The sequence below is a fragment of the Acanthopagrus latus genome, chromosome 9 (assembly GCF_904848185.1).
Source record: "Acanthopagrus latus isolate v.2019 chromosome 9, fAcaLat1.1, whole genome shotgun sequence".
Classification (NCBI taxonomy): domain Eukaryota; kingdom Metazoa; phylum Chordata; class Actinopteri; order Spariformes; family Sparidae; genus Acanthopagrus; species Acanthopagrus latus.
The window spans coordinates 20,180,884-20,202,851 of NC_051047.1; the positions used below are offsets into that span (position 1 = coordinate 20,180,884).

Genomic DNA, 21,968 nt, shown 5'->3' on the forward strand with positions numbered 1-21,968 from the left:
CGCTATCTGCCACTGCATTAACAGCTACACAAAACTAGACACAACTAAACATCATGAACCAATAAGTCACTTGAAGATGTACTCCAAGGCACCTTAGGTCCGCTTTGCAAAGAAACTTGAATCTTGAGTCTCATTTTCCAATTTGTTGAATATGGATGCGCTCAAGAGTTGAGAATGAGGCTCAAAAATCAACTTTCTTACCAAATGGACCTTCAAAATATGACTTTTGTAAAAGTGAAATTCACCCATATGAATAGTACTTATGTTAAACTGTTAAATCATCTGACATCAAATGTATTTAAGGATCAAAACACAAGTTGAGGTAAATTATAAAGATATATCCATCTACAGTATGTATATACCAAAGTTATTAAATAAATGTAGTGGAGTGGAAGTTTAAAGAAAATGAAATTACTCAAGTAAAGTACAAGTTAATATACTTTGTTACATCCCATCACTCTCTAACTAAAACATGATCATCAACAGTCCTCTCATTTCTTTCCTCTGTCCTCTGTAAAATTCACACGGGATTGATTTTCAAGAACAATATTGTTGCTAAATTTAGCTGGCTGCCCTGATATTTAAATTTGGCCAGAGAGGTGGAAAAATGTTCCCCCATAATGCAATAGAAAAGCCTCTGAAACAGCTGTTACACCAAACGACTCCTCTTTGAAACCCAGGACAAAGAAATAACATGCATGGCTCCAGAATCTCACTGTTCCACAACAGTTACTTCTTCATTAATGAACAGTATTTTTCTCCTGGGCTATTTTTTTTATTTATTTATTTATTTTGGTCGCTCCCGTTCTTGAACTTACAATCGGGACTGGTCTCAAACTGGAAACTGGGGCTGCTGGCTCCATATCCGGCAGCGGTGCGGGCTCTGATCTGCAGCAGGTAGGCCGTGTTGGGCTTCAGCCCGTTCAGGGTCACGTTACATCCCCGGGCACGGAGGATGGTGTAACTGGTCTCCTGCTCCTCCTGCAACACAACAGACGGACAAGAGAGGGAATTAATAAAGAGTTACTCCATTGGCATTTTCTTTAAAACACACTACAGTTTGGGTTAAAGCTATTAATGAATACAATAAACACGTACAACATGGTCAGCATCATCTGCATGTACTTTCTCCCACATTTACGCCCCTCGAACACAAACACTTCACAAACATTCGAGACAGCTTTGCAGCTTTCTTCCCCGATCCGATGAATTATGCCTTTTATATTTTACGACTTCTCTCCTACTGATCTCCTCTGATAAAAACACCGGGAGGATTTACACACCGACGTCTGCGCTCGGCACATTGTTTCCAGATGTGGAGGGAAGAAAAACGGTGGAGAAAAGATTAGAGGGCAGGATGGAGTAGATGAGGTAGAGGAGAAACATTTAGAAAAGTAGACCCCTTGATTTTGGCTCCGTGTGATGTTTTCCGCAATCAAACAGAGTTGTTGAAATCAAGCCGCAAAATATTCTGTTTTTGTGAAGTTTTTGTCATCTATTTATGTTTATGTGTGCTCCATGATAGTCGAGTGTTGGATATATATGGAAATACAGACACGGGGGAAGAGAAAACAAAGAATTCCTGGTCATGAACTGAAAAGAAATGTGTTAAAAAGAAAATAAACAGTCCAACCAGACAAATGTATCCTGTGTGTTTATGTAAAATACTCATATATGCAGAATCTTAGTTTCAGTGAATGTACAACTTTATTACACATCACATACTGCCAAAAATTGTATGATTCATACATAATGTATAACATGCATAAAGCACACTATATGCAGTTCTATTCACCACTGCACTTAGTGAGTGAGATAATTAAAGGTGCACTCTGTAGTTTTGGGAGAGAAATGAAAAGTCTTACAAAAATACTATGCATAATATCAATGACGTTATAATACAAACTCAGAAATATTTATTGTAATTAACAATGTTTTCATTCATTTTATTGCCATAACTGTACAAATAATCTGTCCTTAGAGGAAAAAAGCGAGGAAGAGAGGTGGCAGGGTCCGCCAAATTTGAAATTGTGTTGCTGTGTTTGTTTATTCAATTTATTCAGTCATGAAAATGTGTTTGTTTGTTTTTTTTCTTTTAAGTATACAAATCAATCAAAGAAGATCTTTGATTATTTATATTTCTTTCCAAAAACTGCATAGTGTACCTTTAAAGAAGAAGAATATAAAAGGTAATACGCAAGAATCAGCAACCTCAAATTCATATTCCCAGCAGTTAGGGGCACTAAACTTTGATAACTGCATTCTTCTTATAAGCCCATGACCGCAGCTACTGTTAGCCTGCTAGCTAAGTTAGCCTTGAAACCAGCTGGGGCTATTTTGATGAGTGTTGGTGTTAGCACAGGGGCTTTTAATTGCTGGGTTAGATATCTCTTTAACATATTACAGAGACATCATTGACACAACAAAATGTATTTCTTCACAGTCTGCTGATAATGTTAGTCAATTTATGAATGTTTTAAACTAAAGTTCTGGTGTGCTGCACCTTTAAGAGAAACATCTATACATTACGCTAAGTAGCCTGGTACTATCAGGACAGGACAGCAGGCTCAGCTCAGCTTAACATCAGTGCCAGTAAAAAACAAAGCACTTCTCTTAGGCTGAATTAATGAAGCCCAATTACTGCTCGAACAAAATTACATTTTACACCAAATGTTGTCTTTCTCCGTCTCGTTTGAATTGGCCAGAGTGTAAAACCGCGGAGCCGATCCGAGCGCCCGACGGGCCCGCAATCACATTATTATTGACCCGCTTCGACGCTATGAAACAAATTGTTCAATAGGTGGAAAATAGGACAAGGGGCCGATCCTAAATCTTAATGACAATCTATTAGGGATGACTGCAACAATCCTGAAAATGAGCTACATGTTTTGCGATGTAGCCGGGCTCGTAAAAATCATTCAAGGCTGAATCATGCTGGAATCCTCGGTTTATAGACCCAGTTATAAAGAGGAACTCATTGGTACGGGCATGTACCCCCGTAGATGCTCGTGCGCGTGCACACAGGCAGCGTCTAAAAGAAACTTTGCGCCCATTAATGGAGCGGATCGGACTTTTATGGCACACAAAGCTTTTTAAACTGCTCGATGTGTGAGGAGGTAACCGATACATCAGACCTGCACCAGGACAACTCCTCATCACAACTATAAATCTACTCACAGCTTGTCACCATTCCACGCTCAGGACAGCATGCGATCCCCTGAAAATCACACACAGGTGTGGCACGGGCACCTTTGTGTGTGCGTACGTGAGTGTGTTTGAGAGAAAGACGATGCAGAAGGACAGAGAAAGCGTGATCGCGAACCCGCTGCTTGTGTACGTCTCACCAAGAACACGGCTCGAATTTAATACGGCCTCTGTGCTGCGTTCTGCTTTGACAATCTAAACAAAGCTGTGGCAAATTATAGCTTGTATAAGACACGCACACATTCACACACACACACACACAGATGCAAACCCATGCATACCCGAAAACGGGAGATGTTCAACAGAAGTCTTGTAAATACAGTGTTTCAGTCGGCATTCCTTCCGTCTAAGACTAAATAAACAACCCAAATTAAAGTGGATTTGAAGCTCCATCGTTGCTCTTTAGATCACTGTGATAGAACATGCAAAAATAATCAGCAAAGTTTATTCCCACAAATCGTATTTTCACAAAGTGCACTTGGAAATGCCTTATCGGCTGCGGAGTGCCCTTTAGCCGGCCTAAGCGACACGAAGATCGTGTAGTTAACCCGGGACTTTTCAAAGATGGAACACCTCGGCTCCTCTGGGAAGCTCTCCGCTCGGGGATTCCCAAGTACCTCACCAAACATTCCCGAAAGAATTCCCATATATAGGATGCATATAGCTGGAGGAGCTGCCCTCGCACACCCGGGCCTCTGGTCGCACGGCGGTGTGACACGGTGGAATGCGGCGGAAAAAGAGCGGCACGGCCGAAGACGACTGGCTACGTGGGTTTGATTAGAAAGGATGAGCTGTAAGGGTTCTCCCTGTACGAGCCGCGTCAGCGACTTAAATCCTGAACTTCTTTACAGTTCTTTACAAGTAACATCCTTCTCTGTGAGAGCTGCAGTATGGCCCATCAGCCTCCAAACAAACAAATCATGAGAACTATATCTGGAATTACTATTTCTTAAGTGGTTTATGAGCCTATTTGTTATTTATCACTATCTGTATGTCATAAAAGCAGCAATAATGCATTACTCAAGTGGACTGCAGGAAAAAAAATGTAGTATGTGGGAGTTAATGCTATCAAGCACTTCATCTTTAAAGCACCTGACTAGAGTACTACATCTTTGCAGACTTTGCAGTGAACTCCACATTCTTCTCATTCTTTCTCTTAAGTCACTGAGTAGTAACATATATTTAGTTTTATCCACACAGCAGTGAGTCTATGGTATCTTTTCATTTGGTATAATCATTGTATATAATTTTGGTGTAACATAGCAACAGTCAAGTTTTAAGGTTTATATTTAGTACAGTAGAACCATCTCCATCCATGTTCGTGGTGACCAAAACAGGTATTTTACCCCAAGCCATGATTTTCTTTTTTTTTTTTTTACTCCCTAGCCCTGACATTTATTGTGGTGATCACAGGTTGTGCAGATTGCAACCAATCATATATCCCTCATCATCTCATTCTGGGCTACTGTAGAACCACGGGAGTGCAGCAGAGTGGACTCCCTGGAAGAGAACCTGTAGACTTTAAAAGGTATGATCACACACTGGTTCTTATAGTTTCAGCAGACTACTGAAAACATAATTTAGAACATTATATTCCATTCTTGTCCGATAAATTCCCCTAAAAACTTCTCTACAACCTGCACTGAACCTTTAACATAGAAATCTTGCAAAGGGTACTGTGATGGTTCCAGTTGTTTCCAAAGAACTGTATATTTCATGTAACTTTATTTAAAGGTCCGCCGTAAATCAGCCGACTCCCTGCTTCCTAAGGAAACTTTAAAAGGTTTCGAAAAAGTTTAAAACTCTGCAGGTCGTCAATTTACTGTCGGTTTTATGATTTTGGAAACAACAGCTGCCATACACATTGAAGGTTATTTATGCCACTGACCTGCTAATGCCTCACGTAGAGTTATCACGGAGCCTCCGATGACTGGGCCGTAATTTATGTGTTAGCATGCTAAAGTGAAATGATCTATCGGGTGCACATGGGAGAGATTCTGGAGGGCCGTGTTTGGCTTACAGTTGGCAGGACATCGGGGGCACAAAACAGCCCAATCAGCACGAAGGAGTTACAGAGGCTAAATGACTTGTGACGATTAATGTTTGTGTTCTGCCTCGTATTATAGGGCTCACACCAGAAAAAAAGGGGGCCCGGAGCTAGGCGAGTGAAATATCTCCACTTTCTAACACAAAACAGTCTTGTTTGATTTTTCAACCGCAAGAACAAAAACAGAGCTGTAACTGTACGAATGTCCTTGTCAGCCGTTATTGAGTCCAATTGAGTAATTAATCTATTTTGCAGAAATATTTCTATTTGAGCGATGCCGTGCGGTCGTTGGAAAAAAAAAAAAAAAAAAAAAAAAGTCTGCTTCTCTGTGTCGGGAGATGCTTGTTGCGATTGAATTACACGATGATGTACACTGTGTACTCGTGCTTTAAAGCTTGTGTAAATACAGACAAGAAAAACCCACAAACACATAAAAGCGGAAAAGTCTGGCCGGTGCCGTGGATCTGAACATCTTCTTCCTGCTAAAAGCTTTCTTTTAATCTCTGTTTTTGTGTTCTGTTTCGCCATCCTGTTTATGAGTGTATGCAATTATGTCTGGCGTGTGGATGTGTCTCTCTCTAAAAGCCCTCTTTCTGTCTCATCAGTGAGTCACGGCGTGGTCTCGGTGTGGGGAATTCGCGCTCCAACCCCCGTTTGTCCTCCTATGGCCTTGATCCTTGGCATGCTGGAGGCCCTCGGCGTCCCTCCGCCTGCCACACGGAGAGGCTTCTATCCCGCGTTGTTGTGGGGGTCTCCTACGGTTGTCCCTGTTCGCTCTTCTGCACGGAAGAGCCTTTTGTCTGGGGTTTAAAAAAATCCCCGGGTACGTATGGCTGCTGCGGAGAATCCTCTGGGAACTCGGGTTTGTGCGTCGGTGTGTACGCGTGTTTGCGTGTGTCAGTCCCTGAGCGTCTCCGGTGATTCCTGAGAGAGCGATGCGATTAACGGAGATCAGCGCAAAAGCCCAGGTATTTTTTCATTACACAAGTCCGTCAGACGCTCTCCTCTGAACTCTGCCCTTTTCGCTCTCGTCCCTATCCTCTTTTAATGAACATGCGTTTGTGATGTGTGAGCCCGCACGGAAAACAGAAAAAAAACACAGATGAGAATGAGACCTGCGTGGAGCTCTGACTCAGAATAAGTCATTAACTTTTCCTCTCGCTGTTTTCCAGTCTTGCTTTCACATCTTAGGTAAGGATGGCTGAGCAGGGAACAGAGTTTAGAGAGGAAACAGCTTCTGTCGGCCTACTAATCAAGAGATTAGGGGCCACTGTTGGCATTCAAGCAAACTGTGATCAGGGACACACACATGCTCGAACACACACACACACACACACACACACACACACACACACACACACACACACACTAAATCTGCCAGAGTGATTAAACTTGCATCCACGGCTAATTTCACCATCAAATGTCAGCCATGGCACAGCGTTGGTGCTGAAAGCCAGTGTAATTCGTTCTGCACTAATTTCCCTCACAGAGGAATGAGCGACCCCACAGACGCATTTACTGTCTGCCATAAAACTTGTCTCCATTAAGGAGGGGAGAGGAGAGGAGGACGGGATGTGAAATAGAGGGTCGGAAGGGGGGATGAAAGGAGGGGGTGGGAGTTAGGAGTAAAAGGAGGGACGGGATGAGCGAGGGGCAGAGGAATGAAAACAGAGAGACAAACAGGAGGGCGGAGGTGGAGAGGCAGAGGAGGAAACAAGAGAATGGAGGACACAGGAGGTGAACAAAAGAAGTGAACTCATTTAAAGTAATAATTGTATTAATCCATACATCCATTAGCAAAATGGACTCATCCTCTAAGGGGTCACGGGGGGCCAGTCGCAGGGCTGACCCATATAGCTGCAGAGGATCATCATCACCTGAGGGCCCATCAGACTGCTTTGCGGAGCCATGTAGCAAATTCCAACAGAAAGTACAAACAAATACCTCACTGTCTTGTGTGGGTACTGAGACTGAGACTGATATTCAAACGCATATTAACTTTATGGCTTGTAGTCTGACTTTTGGCTCAGACCGTCTAAAATGCCCAACATGAAAAACTAAAACTGTCAGTAAACAAAGCAATTAAAGCAATAATTTGTCATTTTGAAAAATCATCTAATTTGCTTTCCAGCTAAACTGGAGTCAGATGAAAAGATTGGTAGCATTCTCGTACCTCTCCGGTAAATGTTAGCCTAGCTTAGCACAAAGGCTGCACTGGGCTTTGTTGGTGTTCGGTTTTGCAACTTCTGGAGCACCAAGTGACCCACATGAGGCCAAGTCACATTTTTACCATCCCTATTCACAATGAGGATGGGAACAAGGTGTCTGGCCACCTTCACATTATATAAATATACATGCGAGCTCATTTAGATGCCAGGAGGTGGAGGCACGCAGCAAGACGACTGCCATGCAAGGGTACATCATTCATGAATCCTTTTCAACATTCGTAAGCGCTAAAGCACTAGATGTTTTTATGTGTATCAGACGTTGGGACATTTCCTGCTGTGTTTTCTTCACCCCAACAAAGTAACTATGTTTTTTATGTCTGGATTTCATCTGTTCGATCCAAGAACATGAGGGGAGTCTGGAAGAGAACATGATTTTTATTCCATTCCTGTGCATCAGCTGCAGCACAGATGGTTTGCTGCGGTCCAAAGGTAACAAAATCCCAATTTCTAGCAACCAGCAACACATTTCACTAATTAACAAATAAAATACTTTCTGTTTTATGCTTGCTACAGCCTTAAATGTTTACCATGCAGAAATGACAACGATACCAGTCTTCTCATGAATCTCTCTGCAAGTATGCAAACAACACCTTCAACAACACCTGCTGTTTCACACCGCCCCACTCAAAGGCACGTGAGCTGAAGCGTCAACAGCGACACATCGTGCACCAACCTTTTCGTAGTATTTGATCTCGTAGTCGAGGATGATGCCGTTGGGTCTCTCCGGCTGCTGCCAGGACAGGGAGACGCTGTTTCGGGAAGTCTTCTCCTTTCTGATCACTGTTACCGGCGAGGGAGCTGGAAACGGAGACACAGACAGACAGGGGAGTGAAAAAGAGAGGCCGAGTTCCTTCATGGTTCAGGTTCAGTGGAAGTTCAGTCTCCGGCGTTGCATCCTGGTGATTGTCTGTGGTTCCTGTTAGCCTAATTCAGTTTGCTGCCCGGTGGGGCCACATTAAAGGCTGTGGCCCAGGGTTGTTGGGTGGAATGAGATGATGCACACTAATGCAACCTCTGGCTGGTGGATGATAGCAAAGACATACACATATACAGGCCTGGTGCTCAAATCACTTGCTTTGAATTCAGCGAGAGCGATGCAGCAAATAGCGCTTAAATCAGACTCGTCAAAACAAAACCTCGTCCTATTTACCGTTTAATTAAAACTTTAATGAATTAATAGATGGAGGTGTTGTAGTTTTGGAGCTTTATGTATTTTTATACTGTATTTGGAATTGTATTGTCACTCTTCCCCTTCAATACGGATCCACACTATTGTCTCCTGACAAACCTTTACAGATCCTTCAGGACCTAAACTGGAATTACTAACATTTTCCTCACAGACGAACACACTTCTCAGCAGATCACTCAGGTTGTAACTCAAGCAAGTACTGGGCAAACGAAAAGCCACGGAATGAAGAGTCTGAAAGTGGCGCCTGCTTAGTCTTTCCTGAGCAAAAAAAAAAATGTAGGGGAAGGAAGACAATGATGCCAGGTTAGACGCAGTAGTGGTAACTAGAAGCAGAAGACACGGAAAAAAATAAATAAATGAAAAAAGACTGCCAGCTCAAAATTGAGATGTGATCTCTGGCAGGAATCACGGCCCAATTTCACCCCACTAAAGGGAATCAAGACGATGCCGCGGATACAAGCCGCCCGGGCGTCCAAAATAAAAATGTTGGCAGTTTACATTACTGCAGACCACGTACGTTCACACTGCTAGGTGTTGTATGTTCGTCATTGCACATCATATCACATTCACATTGCGTGTATATGATCTGACTTACACACAAGGAGGCGGTTGCATGTCAGCAACAGCTGCCGCACAAGAGACCGCTGTTCACCACTGTGAGTTGCGTTTCAACATTTGTAAGCACGGAACCACTGCATTCTGGGACATTTTCTAGCTGCGTTTGTGGCAATAGAAGCAGGTGAGCCAAAACATGATCTTGTCCTTGCCTCAGCTGTGTGTTTTTGTGCCTAAACCCAACCAGACCATTGGTGAAGTGTTGTTACAACCCGAATTGAAAAAGGAAAGGGAAGAAATGTAAAGATTTAACATTGTCTTCAAGAAACTGAAACAAGTCCAGTCACCTACGACGCAGCACCCAGATTTACCATGACCTCGATGACTGATGTCAACAACATTTCTGTGGCTTGCAGGAACTCGCTTTGCTAAAACGCGTTCTGGCAATTGGGTTGAGCTGTCTCTGGAGCTGGTGACACGCAACTACTACCACTATTTGTCCTTTTGTAGCATCAGACGTTTTCTGCATTTCGAGGGAAAAACGTACTTTTAATTAGAAACCCTATAAACCTTGTCTTCCCCTTTCCTTCTCTCTCTCTCTCACTCTCCCGTCCCCGTCCCTCTCTGTGTGGCGCTTTCTCCCTTGCCAATCTTCTTCGCCAATCCTTCACCCATGCATCGCCTTGGCTTGCCTCGGGGAGTTCACATGGTCCCAATCCAGTAATTCGGCACATCCCTCCCTCCATCAAGCCTCGTGCCCCCCCCACCCTCGCCCTGTCTCTCTCTCTCCTCACTCCCTTTCTCATTTCCCTTTTTTACTGCTCTCTAATTGCCAGGCAGCTCCGGGGCCAGCCCGGCATCTGAGGCATCGACTTTTAATTTTATTAGACCACAGGAAAAAACATGTTTGTCTTTGAAATGTTCAAGCCTTTTCTTGATTGTGATTATATGGCTGCAGAGTGTGCCGGTGAAAGTGTGTGTGTGTGTGTGTGTGTGTGCGTGCGCGCGTTTGTGTCTCTCCGTGCGTTCGTACGCTGGTGTGTGTTTCCGCGGGAAGTTATTTTTTCTCCTGTAATGAATCCAGATGGGGAGAATCTGTTTCTGTACCCCCTGCTCCTGCTCTCCTCCTCTCCCTCTGGTTCTGATAGTGGGGTGAGGCTGTGCTTTTTTATTGGCTCTGTGGTTTATGGTGGTAATGATTTACTGTGTCTGGGCCGCTTGGAGGCAGCTTCAAGTTCCTCTCCTCCTCCGTTTCCTTCTCCTTGGTTCTCCCTCTCTCTCTCTCTCTCTCTCTCTCTGCATGTCCATTGCCTAGCACTTAATTTGCTGTCACTCTCTGTTTCTGTCTGTGGTGTAACTGTAAAACTGATACAACAAACCAGGCCCATGATGGCCTTAAAAACTCGGCCTTCAGCCGCACTCACCGGTGATTTGAAGGGCACAATACAGCTGCTGGAATACATCTATGTGCTCCATATAACACCGGTGTACTATTAGAAATGATGTATTTATGTGGAAGTGGTGGCAGAGGCATATTCCTGCGTAAAAGTTGTGATACGACAACTTAAAAGCACAACACTACAATGTCAGCATTCAAAAGCCTAAGACAGTATAATCAGTCTTTAGCTATCATAGGAAAAAACTGCATAAGCGACGACTATATGATCAAAGATTTTATCATTAGACTGTCAATATTGATGCATCAATGCATAGTCAGCATTTCACTCAAATGATTAGTATTTGAGGGTTTTACTTCTTAAGGATCTGGACTGAACCACCTCTAGTTGCTTTAACTTCCAGGCAGAAATGGGAAACACCAGATGTTACGTCAGCAGAGTGAGGGAAGACTGAGTAGGATCTATGTTATTGTTTTGACTGTGCATTTTTAGGAACATTCGAGTGGAAAATGCCTAAATGTTGAACAAAGTACTGTATTTTGGAGGTTTATTGTATATATTATTAATGTGAAATTGTAATCTGTTAGGCTACTAGTAACTAAAGCTGTTTGAATAGTGAAGTAAAAAGTAAAATATCGGAGTAGGCCAGTAAAGTACGAGTATCTCAAAATGGTTCTCTTGAGTAAATGCGCTCATTCCATCGCAGTTAATTGGTAGAAGTAGCCTCGTATGGAGGTCAATGAAGAAGGGCTGCTGTCCAAAATTGCTAAAACTGATTTTGGCAGACTGAATTACACATCCGTATTCTTCTTCAGGATAAACACATGCCAAAAATTCAGTTCTTCCAGCCTTTCTTTCATCAGGCTTTTCCTTTGCTTCTAATTTCTCTCGTTCTGCATTCGTCAAATCACATCATCTTGTTTTTTTACGTTCTCTGGTTCTGATGCTCGCCACCTTCAGGGACACATCTTTGATATGTGAACACACGCTCTAATCAAATATTGATGGAATCGGCGCGATCGGTGAGCGGCCTCTGTGTTTGAAAGTGGTCACCTGTAACTGCACCATGGCATCTCGAGCAGATGGAAGGAGGAATCCACACACGGGCCTGTGTGTGTGTGCTGCATGTGCCTGTCAAACCCGCTCTGTTCCAACTTTAGCCGCAGTTCATTCTGATGAAGTTAAGACTAATGTGGATCAGAGTTACTCTGCTGTTAGCCTCGTTATGACAATGAGTGGAGGGCAAAGGAGGTGGAGGGAGGAGCGCTATCTGACAGCACCTTGACAGCGCAGCCAGGACACACTGCCTCTTCCCAGGGAAACACTTAATCCGGCTTTTAACAGCTTTGGCATCTGTACGTGTGTGTGTTTATGTGAGGGAAAGTGTACAGACGGGTGGGGCTGCTGCACTGACATACCTAATCCTTGTAAACTCTCAGGGCTGATGGAGAGTGTGCAGCTGCAGGCCAAGATATTTGTTACAGAGAGAGACGACTGTGCGTTCACATCTGTGTGTGTGTGTGTGTGTGTGTGTGTGTGTGTGTGTGTGTGTGTGCGTGCGGTAGGGAACGCGTGTGTTTGTGTGCTACCATGTGTGAGTGTGCTTGATCTATGATATGAAAAGACCAAGATCCATCTCTTCTGATGATCACTCAAACATTAAAGATGGTTTTCAATATTCAGAGCACACACAGCAGTCTAAGTGTTGATAAGTCCTCTTCAAATCTAATATATATTCCAATCACAGATTGAATCCCCCTGACTAACCACACGCAGATTACAATGCCACACTGAGCGAAGACTCCAAAGCTTTTTCGCAAAAGAAACCACGTCGTCTTTTTCATTTGTCTGAACATGTGCAGCTTTTTCCCTCCCCACTGCCCTTTTCTTCTTTACCAACACGTTACTGGGGCCCTGACTTATCTTCAGCCTCGACATATGTGCATGCACTGTATGTGAATGAACTCAAGCACAAAATCTATCTTTGCTTCTCATCCTGCCTCTAAACACATCCGTGTGTATATGTATTGTGTGTACAGACGACCTTCGACATTTTGCATCTCTGTCACACCGACAAGTTTCTTCTGTTGCGAGTTTATGATTGTTGCACCACTGAGAAGAGTTAATATAGAGGCAGTTAACATTTGGAATCGATATGCGTCCCGAGGGATCCGGTCGCGACTGGACAGTGTATTTTATTTATACACAAATTAAGAAATATCTTTATGTTTAACTTCTGCTGAATCAACACGTTAGCCAAAATAGTTCAGAACATGTTGTAGACAATGTTTCACAAAGTTTAGAAAGTCAGTTCTGACTCCACAACTCACAAAACTGATTGATTTCTGAAGGGAGTCTGGGGACTTTCTCCATGGGGGGTCAAAGAAGTTGCCCTTTCTTTGGTGGATACCAGTTCAGTCAGCTGACTGTATTCACTGACATCTGCTGCAAATACTGGCAGGTTAACGGAGCCAAGAACTTAGGCTTTGCCTTGGTTCCGAGACAATGTGACAAATCCTGAGATTCTACCTCCGAATAGCAAATGCATCCTTTACAGTTCCCTCTAAATCAAAGTGACTTTTATTCTGCTGAAATAAAGCAGGTGCGGGGTGGTACCCTGTCTGCACACGGACCAAAACAAACAAAGAGCCCGAAGCTCGATCATTTCCATCGTGATACACCTACTCCGAGCACTCAGGTTAAATTCACAGCTCTTGCCATCTGCCTATCATCGTCAGTGTGATGGAGTGTGTAACTCTGACCTTGCTGTATGACCGCTTATGAGAGAAACTCCCATCTGTTCTCTCTGCTCAAAAAAACCCCCACACATACCAAGAGCTCAATCACCTTCTAAGGTCTGGAACTAAAAAAAAGTCCTGCAGAGAAATTCGGAGAAACGCATAAATAATAGCAGGGTGTGGAATTGGTTTAAATAAAGGAATAAAAAATAGAAAAAAAAAAGATCCTGTGTCCAGATGAAGACCAAATACATAATTCAGAGGGGAATAAAAAGAAATTCTGCAGTAAAGGACAAATTAAAATAACAGTGGAGGAAGCGGGGAAATAGAAAAGAATAAACAGATGTATTACAGTAAGAGTGCAGGATTTCTGAGGTTTGGCTCTTTCTGCTGCAGCAAGACTTATTTTACTCTTGAAATTTCATAGCACCACTTTCCTCATTCTTTCTCGTTATTTGTACAAAAAGATCAATGGGTAGTCTAGGAGCACATCTTCACGTTAAGAGTGTCTGTTAAAAGGTTGAGATTCCTTTTTTCTTTTTTTTTTTTGGAGGAAGATATTCGATCCCGGTCGTTAAACAAGAGGATGGCGGCCTGGGATCGCCTTGTAAATGTCCAGGTCTGATGGTTGGGGTGCATATGTTTGGAGCACATAAAACTATTATATGATAAGGATATTTGGAGGGGAGAGAAAGAAAGGGGGTGCAGTTTTAGGGAGAGGTACATGTGTTACTTTTATTTTATACTCACACATTTGGTGCGCAGGAGGATTTAAGCTAGGCTGCTTTCTGCATGAGCGCCATGATTCCACACATCGTGCCCGGACGTTTGTGGTTCCCATCAGCCGAGAAGCTCAATTAGAGCCTGCTCCCATCGGTGACCCATCGGGCCTTGAAAACTCTTTAACTTTAGTATCTATTATTTAAACCAGGACTTGTGGACCAGGCAGATATGTGGCAGCATCATGTATGATGATGATGATGATGATGATGATGATGATGATGATGATGATGTAGTGCTTGTTTGGAATGAAAACTGGGACTTTAACAATATGTTCAAAGTCAATTTCTGCCTGATTATCTGAGTGATTGCCTTTATCCATCGACCCGCCCCCCTGTGACGTCTCACCTGCTTGGTTGGTGGTGATGGTGACAGCGGCGTACTGCCTCATCTTGGGCGCCAGCGGCGACACGCCGTTCTGCGCCTCGATCTCGAACGTGTAGTTGGTGTGGGCCAGCAGGTCGGCCACCGTCACCGTGGTGTTCTGGAGGCCCGCGGATCTCGGCAGGAAGCGGACGTTGCTCCGGCAAGGCTCGCAACTCTGGGTCCCGCCGCTGCTGCCGTTGCCGGTGACCCCGCGGCAGCGCTTGCAGAGGACGGTGAAGGTGATGTCCCTGCGCCCGCCGCTGTCCTCCGGCCAGCTCCAGTCCAGGATGACCGAGGTCTCGTTGATGGAGGAGATCACGTTTCGGGGGGCTGAAGGAGGACCTGTTGGACAGAGAGGAGGCGAAAAGGAGATGAAAAGAGGAGGTCACTGGCAGACAAGAGAGTTCCTACTGGAGACATGGAAAAGGGAAATACTGTACAACATATAAAGTAGTACCTCTGGCATTGTTTAATCACGGAACAGTGTAATAAAAGGGTTGCGTTAATATGAGCCTGTTTATGTAATACAGTATGCCTGTTTTCCTCTTTCTCTCTGGATCTCTTGGAGAAGAGAAGGACATGACTCAGGCTCTTTTCACGCAAAAAAAAAAGTGAGTCTGTCAAAGTTAGACTGACATATAAAAGTAAAAATGTCTTATTACAAACAGATCTCTCTGAATATTTCCAGATTTCTATATCAAAGCGCTGACTGTAATTACATGGAGGACAAAACAAAACTGCCAAATAACTCCGCGGAGAACTTGAGGAGCTGGAGGAGGAAGAGGAGGAGGAGGAGGAGGGAAAGACTTAGATTGTGTCTTGAGATAAAAATGCTTTGTTTGGTTTGTTAGACTTGACAAGAATTTACTTCAGGCCCAAACCATGCATAGCTCCTGTCTCGGCAATCAAAAGGCTCAAAAGAAGGGGAAATCAAAGGGAAAAAAAACACACCAAATGCTGAGCGGAGGAGAAAATCTGAAAAAGGCATCAGGGTATCTGTTTAATGTTGGAATAAATCTGACGTGACTGAAGTTTTTAAATAAGTTTTGCAGCTCCTAGACTAAATAATCCGTCTCAAGCTGCGTCTAACTGAAAGGGTATATGACGTGATATAAATCAGATTTCATGTGTATTCATCAGGATCCACACAGGTCATTACTGGAGGCTGTTAGAAATGCTAGAACCATTAAAACTACAGTGACATAATCTGTGTTTTTTTTTTTTTTTCGAGATTTCGTATGAAAGCCTCCACCTCGGCCTGAAGAGAAATCACCGAACACGAGGAACGTGACGTCCTGTTGCCATCACCAAACTTACACGCATGCGCCGCCGCCCTGAAGTTTTCCAGACATCGCCCGCAGGAGCTGAATGCGTGGACGCAAATGCCAGAATCAGCTGGCTCGGTCAGTGGGTGGACTCAGTGCTTATTGCTCCTTAGTGAAAAGTGATGTCTGATTGAGCCCATGTGTGAACAGAGCAGGCTCGTCCCTGAGAATCCACAGCGAGCCAGTGGGCGTGCTGATGACACGAATGTAGCTCGCACTCTTTCTGCTTGCCTTGCGTACTGAGGCCGCCCTTTACTGATACTGCCGATACGTCCGAATACATGCAGTATTGATATCAACACAAAAACAGTCATCGTTACAGATGAGCCGTCCTCCTCTTCCTCCTCCAGCACAATCCACCCAGGCGCCACCTCTCGCCTACACCAAACTGAGTAATTCCATGGTTTTAACACATCTCCACCCTTGGACAAAAAGAAAGAAAGAAGAAAAGAAAGCACAGAAAAGGCTCTACTTTTCTAGGGAAAGAAGGTAAAATTCTGGTGCCAAGTTCTTCTCAACTATTCCGGAGGAGTAATAGAAAGCATTCTGACTGGCAATATTACAAACTGGCATGATTTGTGCAAGGCTCAGGACAGGAAGTCTCTGCGCTGGGTGATTACAGCCAGTCAGAACCAAACAACTGACAGAACCTACGGAAGATACACGAGTATCGGCTGCCATCTGTTAGTACCAGATTACGGAGTAGCTTCTACCCTCAGGCTGTGACAATCCTGAACTCATCCTCTTCACTCCCTGCACCCCATCATACAATTGTGTGTGTGTGTAACAAAAAAGGACAACAATTTTGATATCATTGTACAAGTCTGTGTTGTAGAAGAGAGAAATAAAATAACCTTGACCTCCGAACACATGCGGAAGAGCGACTCCGGACAATGTCCAGGACTGATCTGCTGATTAGATCCCCACCACGACATACTGTCAAAACTATTACTAGTTATATACATATATATATATATATATATATATATATATATATATATATATATATATATATATATATATATATATATATATTCCCATGTGTCCATGCATCCTTCAAAAACATTGATACTAATCTGACTCTGACAGTCCTCTGGCTCACCTGCAGCTAACTCCACTGACCACATCAAACTCTCGGGCCTGTAATCCCTCTACGATATTACCTGCGTGGGCCTGCACATGTGCACATGCAGCCAATCATACACTAATTCCAAATGTCAAAATAATACATCGAGGTCGAGATTAACATGTGACATGAATTACTTTGTGTAAGAGCTGAGGATGTGTGTGTGTGTGTGTGTGTGTGTATGTGTGTGATGTACAATCCCTCACAAAGGGGACTCATGTGTGGACAACTCTCTCTGGGCTCCTTCCAGCCTCCTACTTATCACTGGAGACATCAGCAGATGCTAAAAAGTTATTTCACAGCAGTGGCAACGATCAGCCACGAAGACCGGGTCGTGCAATTTCTTTTTTTTTTTCTTTTTTGCGCCAATTTGGAAGCAGTGCCGTGGGACGTGGGGGGAACGCATTGATGCATCTTTAATTGGTGGAACTGATTTTTTTTTTGGGGGGGGGGAGTGGACAAACTCCACTGTTAAGACAGCTGTTAGAGAAACATCTCATGTTGAACAGAGCAGGAAATACCATACAGTTGAAATGCAAGTTTGAGTTCAGTATCCTCGTTCTCCTTCCCCTCTCCGAAATGCTCCCGCAGACGTTTTATTTTATTAATTTTTTTAAATGTTCAGAGTCAACTCTAAACAACCTCTACCACGCCGCTAACAGCAAAAGCCCCCCATCGGAGATAATCACGATCATTATCTTCTAACAACGTATCTATTCATTTGCAGCCCTTGCGTCACTCAATCTGTCCCGATGATGTGAAATTCGCCTAGTTGACAAGATGGTGTTGAGATAATCACAACAGGGACCTGCCATGACTGTCTTTCTAATTAGGATTCTGTCAATGGCTGTGGGCGTCCAATTTGTATTTCCTACTGTTCTCCGCATGGTGAAAGACATTTTTTTTTTTTCTCCTCCCTAGCCCATTTAGTAACGGATGTATCCATAACCTGACGTTTGGGAATGCAGTGATTTATAGTTTTATGGGGAATGCATTTTGGAAGGGCTCACAGGAGGCATCTGCATCTGCAATCCATTTGCATCAGGGGGGAGACAAAGGAAAATCATGTAGGGAGAAGAGAAGGTGATAAAGAGTTCTCGGGTAGCCCGGGCTTCTGTGACCTTTAAATAAATAAATAATGTATCGCTCTTTGTCTAAGAGAAAGCTATTGTTACCGGCGACCTGAGAAATGTTATATTATCACAACAATCTTCAGCTGTAGCGTGTGTAGATCTCAAACTATAAATGAGACCATGTTCACTGTAAACACCGTTCAACTGTTTATATGAGAATAAGATCCGACTGCGAGTATTAATGTTGGCATTGTACGTTTCTACGAGTCGCAGATATGTTGACGACTCTAAGAGTCAATTTCACGTTGTGACAATGCTGCATATGTCACCCAACCTCTCCTAATCCACATTAGAAAGTCTGATGCCAATACATTTGAAATGGACACACTGGAGACAAAAAAGTGCAATTCAAACACAATTCTGAACCCTCCTGGATTCATTTAGCATAAATAGAGTGTGTATAGCTCTATGTATTGTACATCGGTGTATTGCTTTTCACACTGCACGAGGGAGCGGTTAGCCCCCAGGCTAGGAAAGCGTTCACACAGCACAATCCTGGCACATTTCAAAAGTGGGCTAGCCTCAGCTTTAGCCTGGGGGCTTACTGGCCCTGCTCTTGAACTAGCACAAATGCTGAGTGAAACGTGTTGCCCCAAGTTTAGGTTAGCCAACGGTCAACAATACACGTGTGAAGGGGTAAAGTTATCCTAGGGTCACCTGCCTGGGACTAAGGACAGCACTGGGTTAAGACTATACAGTGTGAAAAGCCCTTGTCTGTACCAGAATGACGTTGGCTTGTATGAGATTTTGCATGGACAGATGTAGTTTTTTCAAATGATTCAGTGCGAAAAGCATCTGAAAAGCATTTAGACCATCATGGGACGCTAAAACTCAATGGCGGCCAAACTTTATGGGCTGCAGCACATCTTCGAGGCGAGGTTAAGACAGGTTATATTGCATCAGTTTTATGGGTTGATGAGAATAATCCTCCCACAACACGCTGGGGGGTCCTGTGGTCAACCATGTGAATGTAGGAGCAGCTATGATCAGGGAGGAACCGGCATCACAGCAGGACGCCGCAGAAGGCTTGTTACGATATCAGATAGCCCCGAATGTCGAGGCGACTGCGTTATGAAAGCACACTTACGGGTACAGGCCATGGAGGCGGGGTCTCCCTCGGCACGGAAGTAGTTTTTCTCGCAGCCACAGTGCAGCGACCCCTCGTGGTGGGAGAAGCTGTGAGGCGGACACTTCGAGCACTCCATGTTCCCGAGCGTGGACTTGTAGAAACCCGCCCTGCACACTGGAGATAAGAGAAGACACGGACGGACGCGTGAGTGTCACGCTGAAAACCAGCACACAAGGTGGTGACTACAGTATCACACAGGTGAGACAACAAGAGCAGAAGGAATGAAAGATGGAGATTATTCAGTGCACCCATTCACCCACACACACACATATAAGCAAGGGACAGGGACTGAATGTAAATCTGCGCTTAATGTAACAAGAGTCCCTTAACTGCCGGTAAAAAAAAAAAAAAAAACAGAAAAAACAATAATTCTCTGGAATGTCTTTGTCGCTGCTCCCTCTCTTCATCTCTCAGAAGGCGCGACATGAATAATGCAAATTGTCCCCTCAGATAAAAGCGCTGCTCTCTTTAAATATCTGTGGTATTAAATCTGCACTCAGCAGCTCTTTTAACTCCTACTCACCACAAATCTGTTGCAATCTGCGCAAGTAGGGTGACACTCCACCTGCGTAAAGTATATTGCATGTGTAAGTGTGCGTGTGTGTGTGTGCTTGTGTGTCTGCGTAGGGGGGGAAGATCAAGGGGAACTTTTCCTTATGTTTTATCTCTGCGTTTTTCCTTCTATTTGCTCCCACCCCGCTCCTTTATTCTCGACTCTTTTCTTCTTCCTCCTCTATCACAGGTTAAATCCTCGTCATCTAAACTTGGCTTGATGACGGGAAACAAAGTGCTTTAGCGTACAAAGCGGCTTCTTCAGCGATGGCAAACTCCAATTTTACTGCCAAAAGATAGTTAGAGTTTAACACCTGCAGCACTGTACGTCTAGGCGCACACTGTGTGAGTGTACAGGAGCTGCAAACTTTAAATCAGGGGTCACAGGATTGAAGCAGCTGACAATGTAAATGGCATTAAACAAATGTGACAGCAATTCAGCGTGTTTTCCAAAGGGACCGATTTGGGATTCGAACCTTTCATTGCTAACTCAAACTCACTGCTATACAGTTTAATTCAATTCAAAATAATTTATTTGTCACTGGGGGCAATTAAAGGATTATTATATGTGAAGCGAAAATGCAGTAAGAGTTTATCTGTTTTTTTTTTTTTGATTACACACATCAAGGAAGAACAGTTTCTTATGATCCCTTGTGACAAACAGCTAGAAATTAAAGATGCTGTGAAAAACTTGGATGCTGTAACTCAAACTCTGTAAAACATTGAGTGGATTTATGCTCAGCCTGCTTTTTTAACTGCACTTAGATCACATCAAATTAAAGGCTTCCCACAAAAAGCAGGCTAGCGCTGATTAGTTATGCAATAATCAATTAACCAGTAACCCTCAAATGAAATCATATCTATCAAACACACATTGGATCAGACCCATTTTTTTTTTAAGTAAACGCAAAGCTTGCAAAGTAATCTGATACCGTTGCACACAGGCAAACAAGCATGTTCTCTCTCTTTTTCTCTCTCTTGCTCGCACTGACACACACATGCCCACACACACACACGCACACACACACCAGATTAAAAAACATGGCTTGCAGCAACAGCGGCGTGCCAGCAGAATGTGTGGGCTCAGCAGAACAGGTCTGACAGATCCCAGTGGTGGACAACACACTTCTGCAAAAGCCAACATTGCTGATACTACTGCCATATCCATCACTGACACTGGCACACCGAGGTCCCCGCGCTGCTCTAAAATACTCCTGAACCTCGCCACGCACGTGGGCGTGAGCGTAATACAAGGCGAAAGCGGATTGTTAAACAGCCCAATATGATCCTGCCGACGGAACGACAACCACAACACTCGTCAACCCACACGCGGAACAGACCACCCTGATTGGAGGACAGGACAGGAAATTGGACCTGACAGCCAATCAGGTGGAAGAAGCCAGCTAGATAAGCGCTGGGTCAGCAGAAATGCACGCGAGAAACGTAAAACAGAAGCGTGGATGAACAGACGTCTCATAACAGTGGCAGACAGAGCCTCCATCTGATCTCTTTATCGACGAGCAGCCTTTGACAGAGCACGGTTCAACCTTGGATAACACCAGATAACAAGAAAAGCCTTCACTGTGTTCACTGGACAGTTAAAGAACCGGGCTCCAAACCAACTGGACCTGTTTTCGTTTAGCTACCGTATGTACTAACTCCTGGCATCAATCTCACTGCAGATTATAAAAAAAAAATCAATTATGGAGATATGCTATCCACAGGGAAATTTGCTATATCATATTTATTTTTTTTATGTTTTCATATTCAGATGTCCCAAATCACATTTATCTTATTGCTGTGTGTGGAATTTCCCTTCCATTTCTTCCATTAAGACAGATATGAGCACTAAAACCACGACTGTTATCTCAAAATGTCTGGTTGGCATCGTTGGGTTTGAGCCCAGTACGAAGTTAGCTGGATAATGTGTCCTGGTCCGCTGCAGGGCTCCTGCCAGAGAGCACAAGGTCAAACAAAAAGCTGTTAGTCACTAAATATCAATTATTGTGATAAACTTACATTCGATTCACGGTGCAAACTAAATAAGCATCCTCACTAATTCAACAACAAGCTAAAGGCTCCACGAAACATATCACACATTAGCTACAGGCATATGTGGACAGGAAAAACAGGGATTTAACTCACTAGCCAAACACTGTGTGATCAGCAGTTTTTATCTGGTAGGTCTCTGGTAGTTAT

The 21,968-nt window shown here is 43.7% G+C and overlaps 1 protein-coding gene across 5 annotated transcripts in view; it reads right to left on the reverse strand.

Moving 5' to 3' along the window:
* Nucleotides 1-21,968, reverse strand: part of epha3 (eph receptor A3) — a 111,549-nt gene that overhangs the window by 33,079 nt on the left and 56,502 nt on the right. For all 5 annotated transcript variants that reach the window (XM_037109945.1, XM_037109943.1, XM_037109944.1 and 2 more), the window contains 4 exons: nt 19,176-19,331; nt 14,487-14,846; nt 8,153-8,277; nt 819-981 (listed from right to left, as the gene is read on the reverse strand). In XM_037109945.1, coding sequence (XP_036965840.1) covers nt 819-981; nt 8,153-8,277; nt 14,487-14,846; nt 19,176-19,331 — 804 coding nt within the window. The remainder of the gene's footprint in view (nt 1-818; nt 982-8,152; nt 8,278-14,486; nt 14,847-19,175; nt 19,332-21,968) is intronic.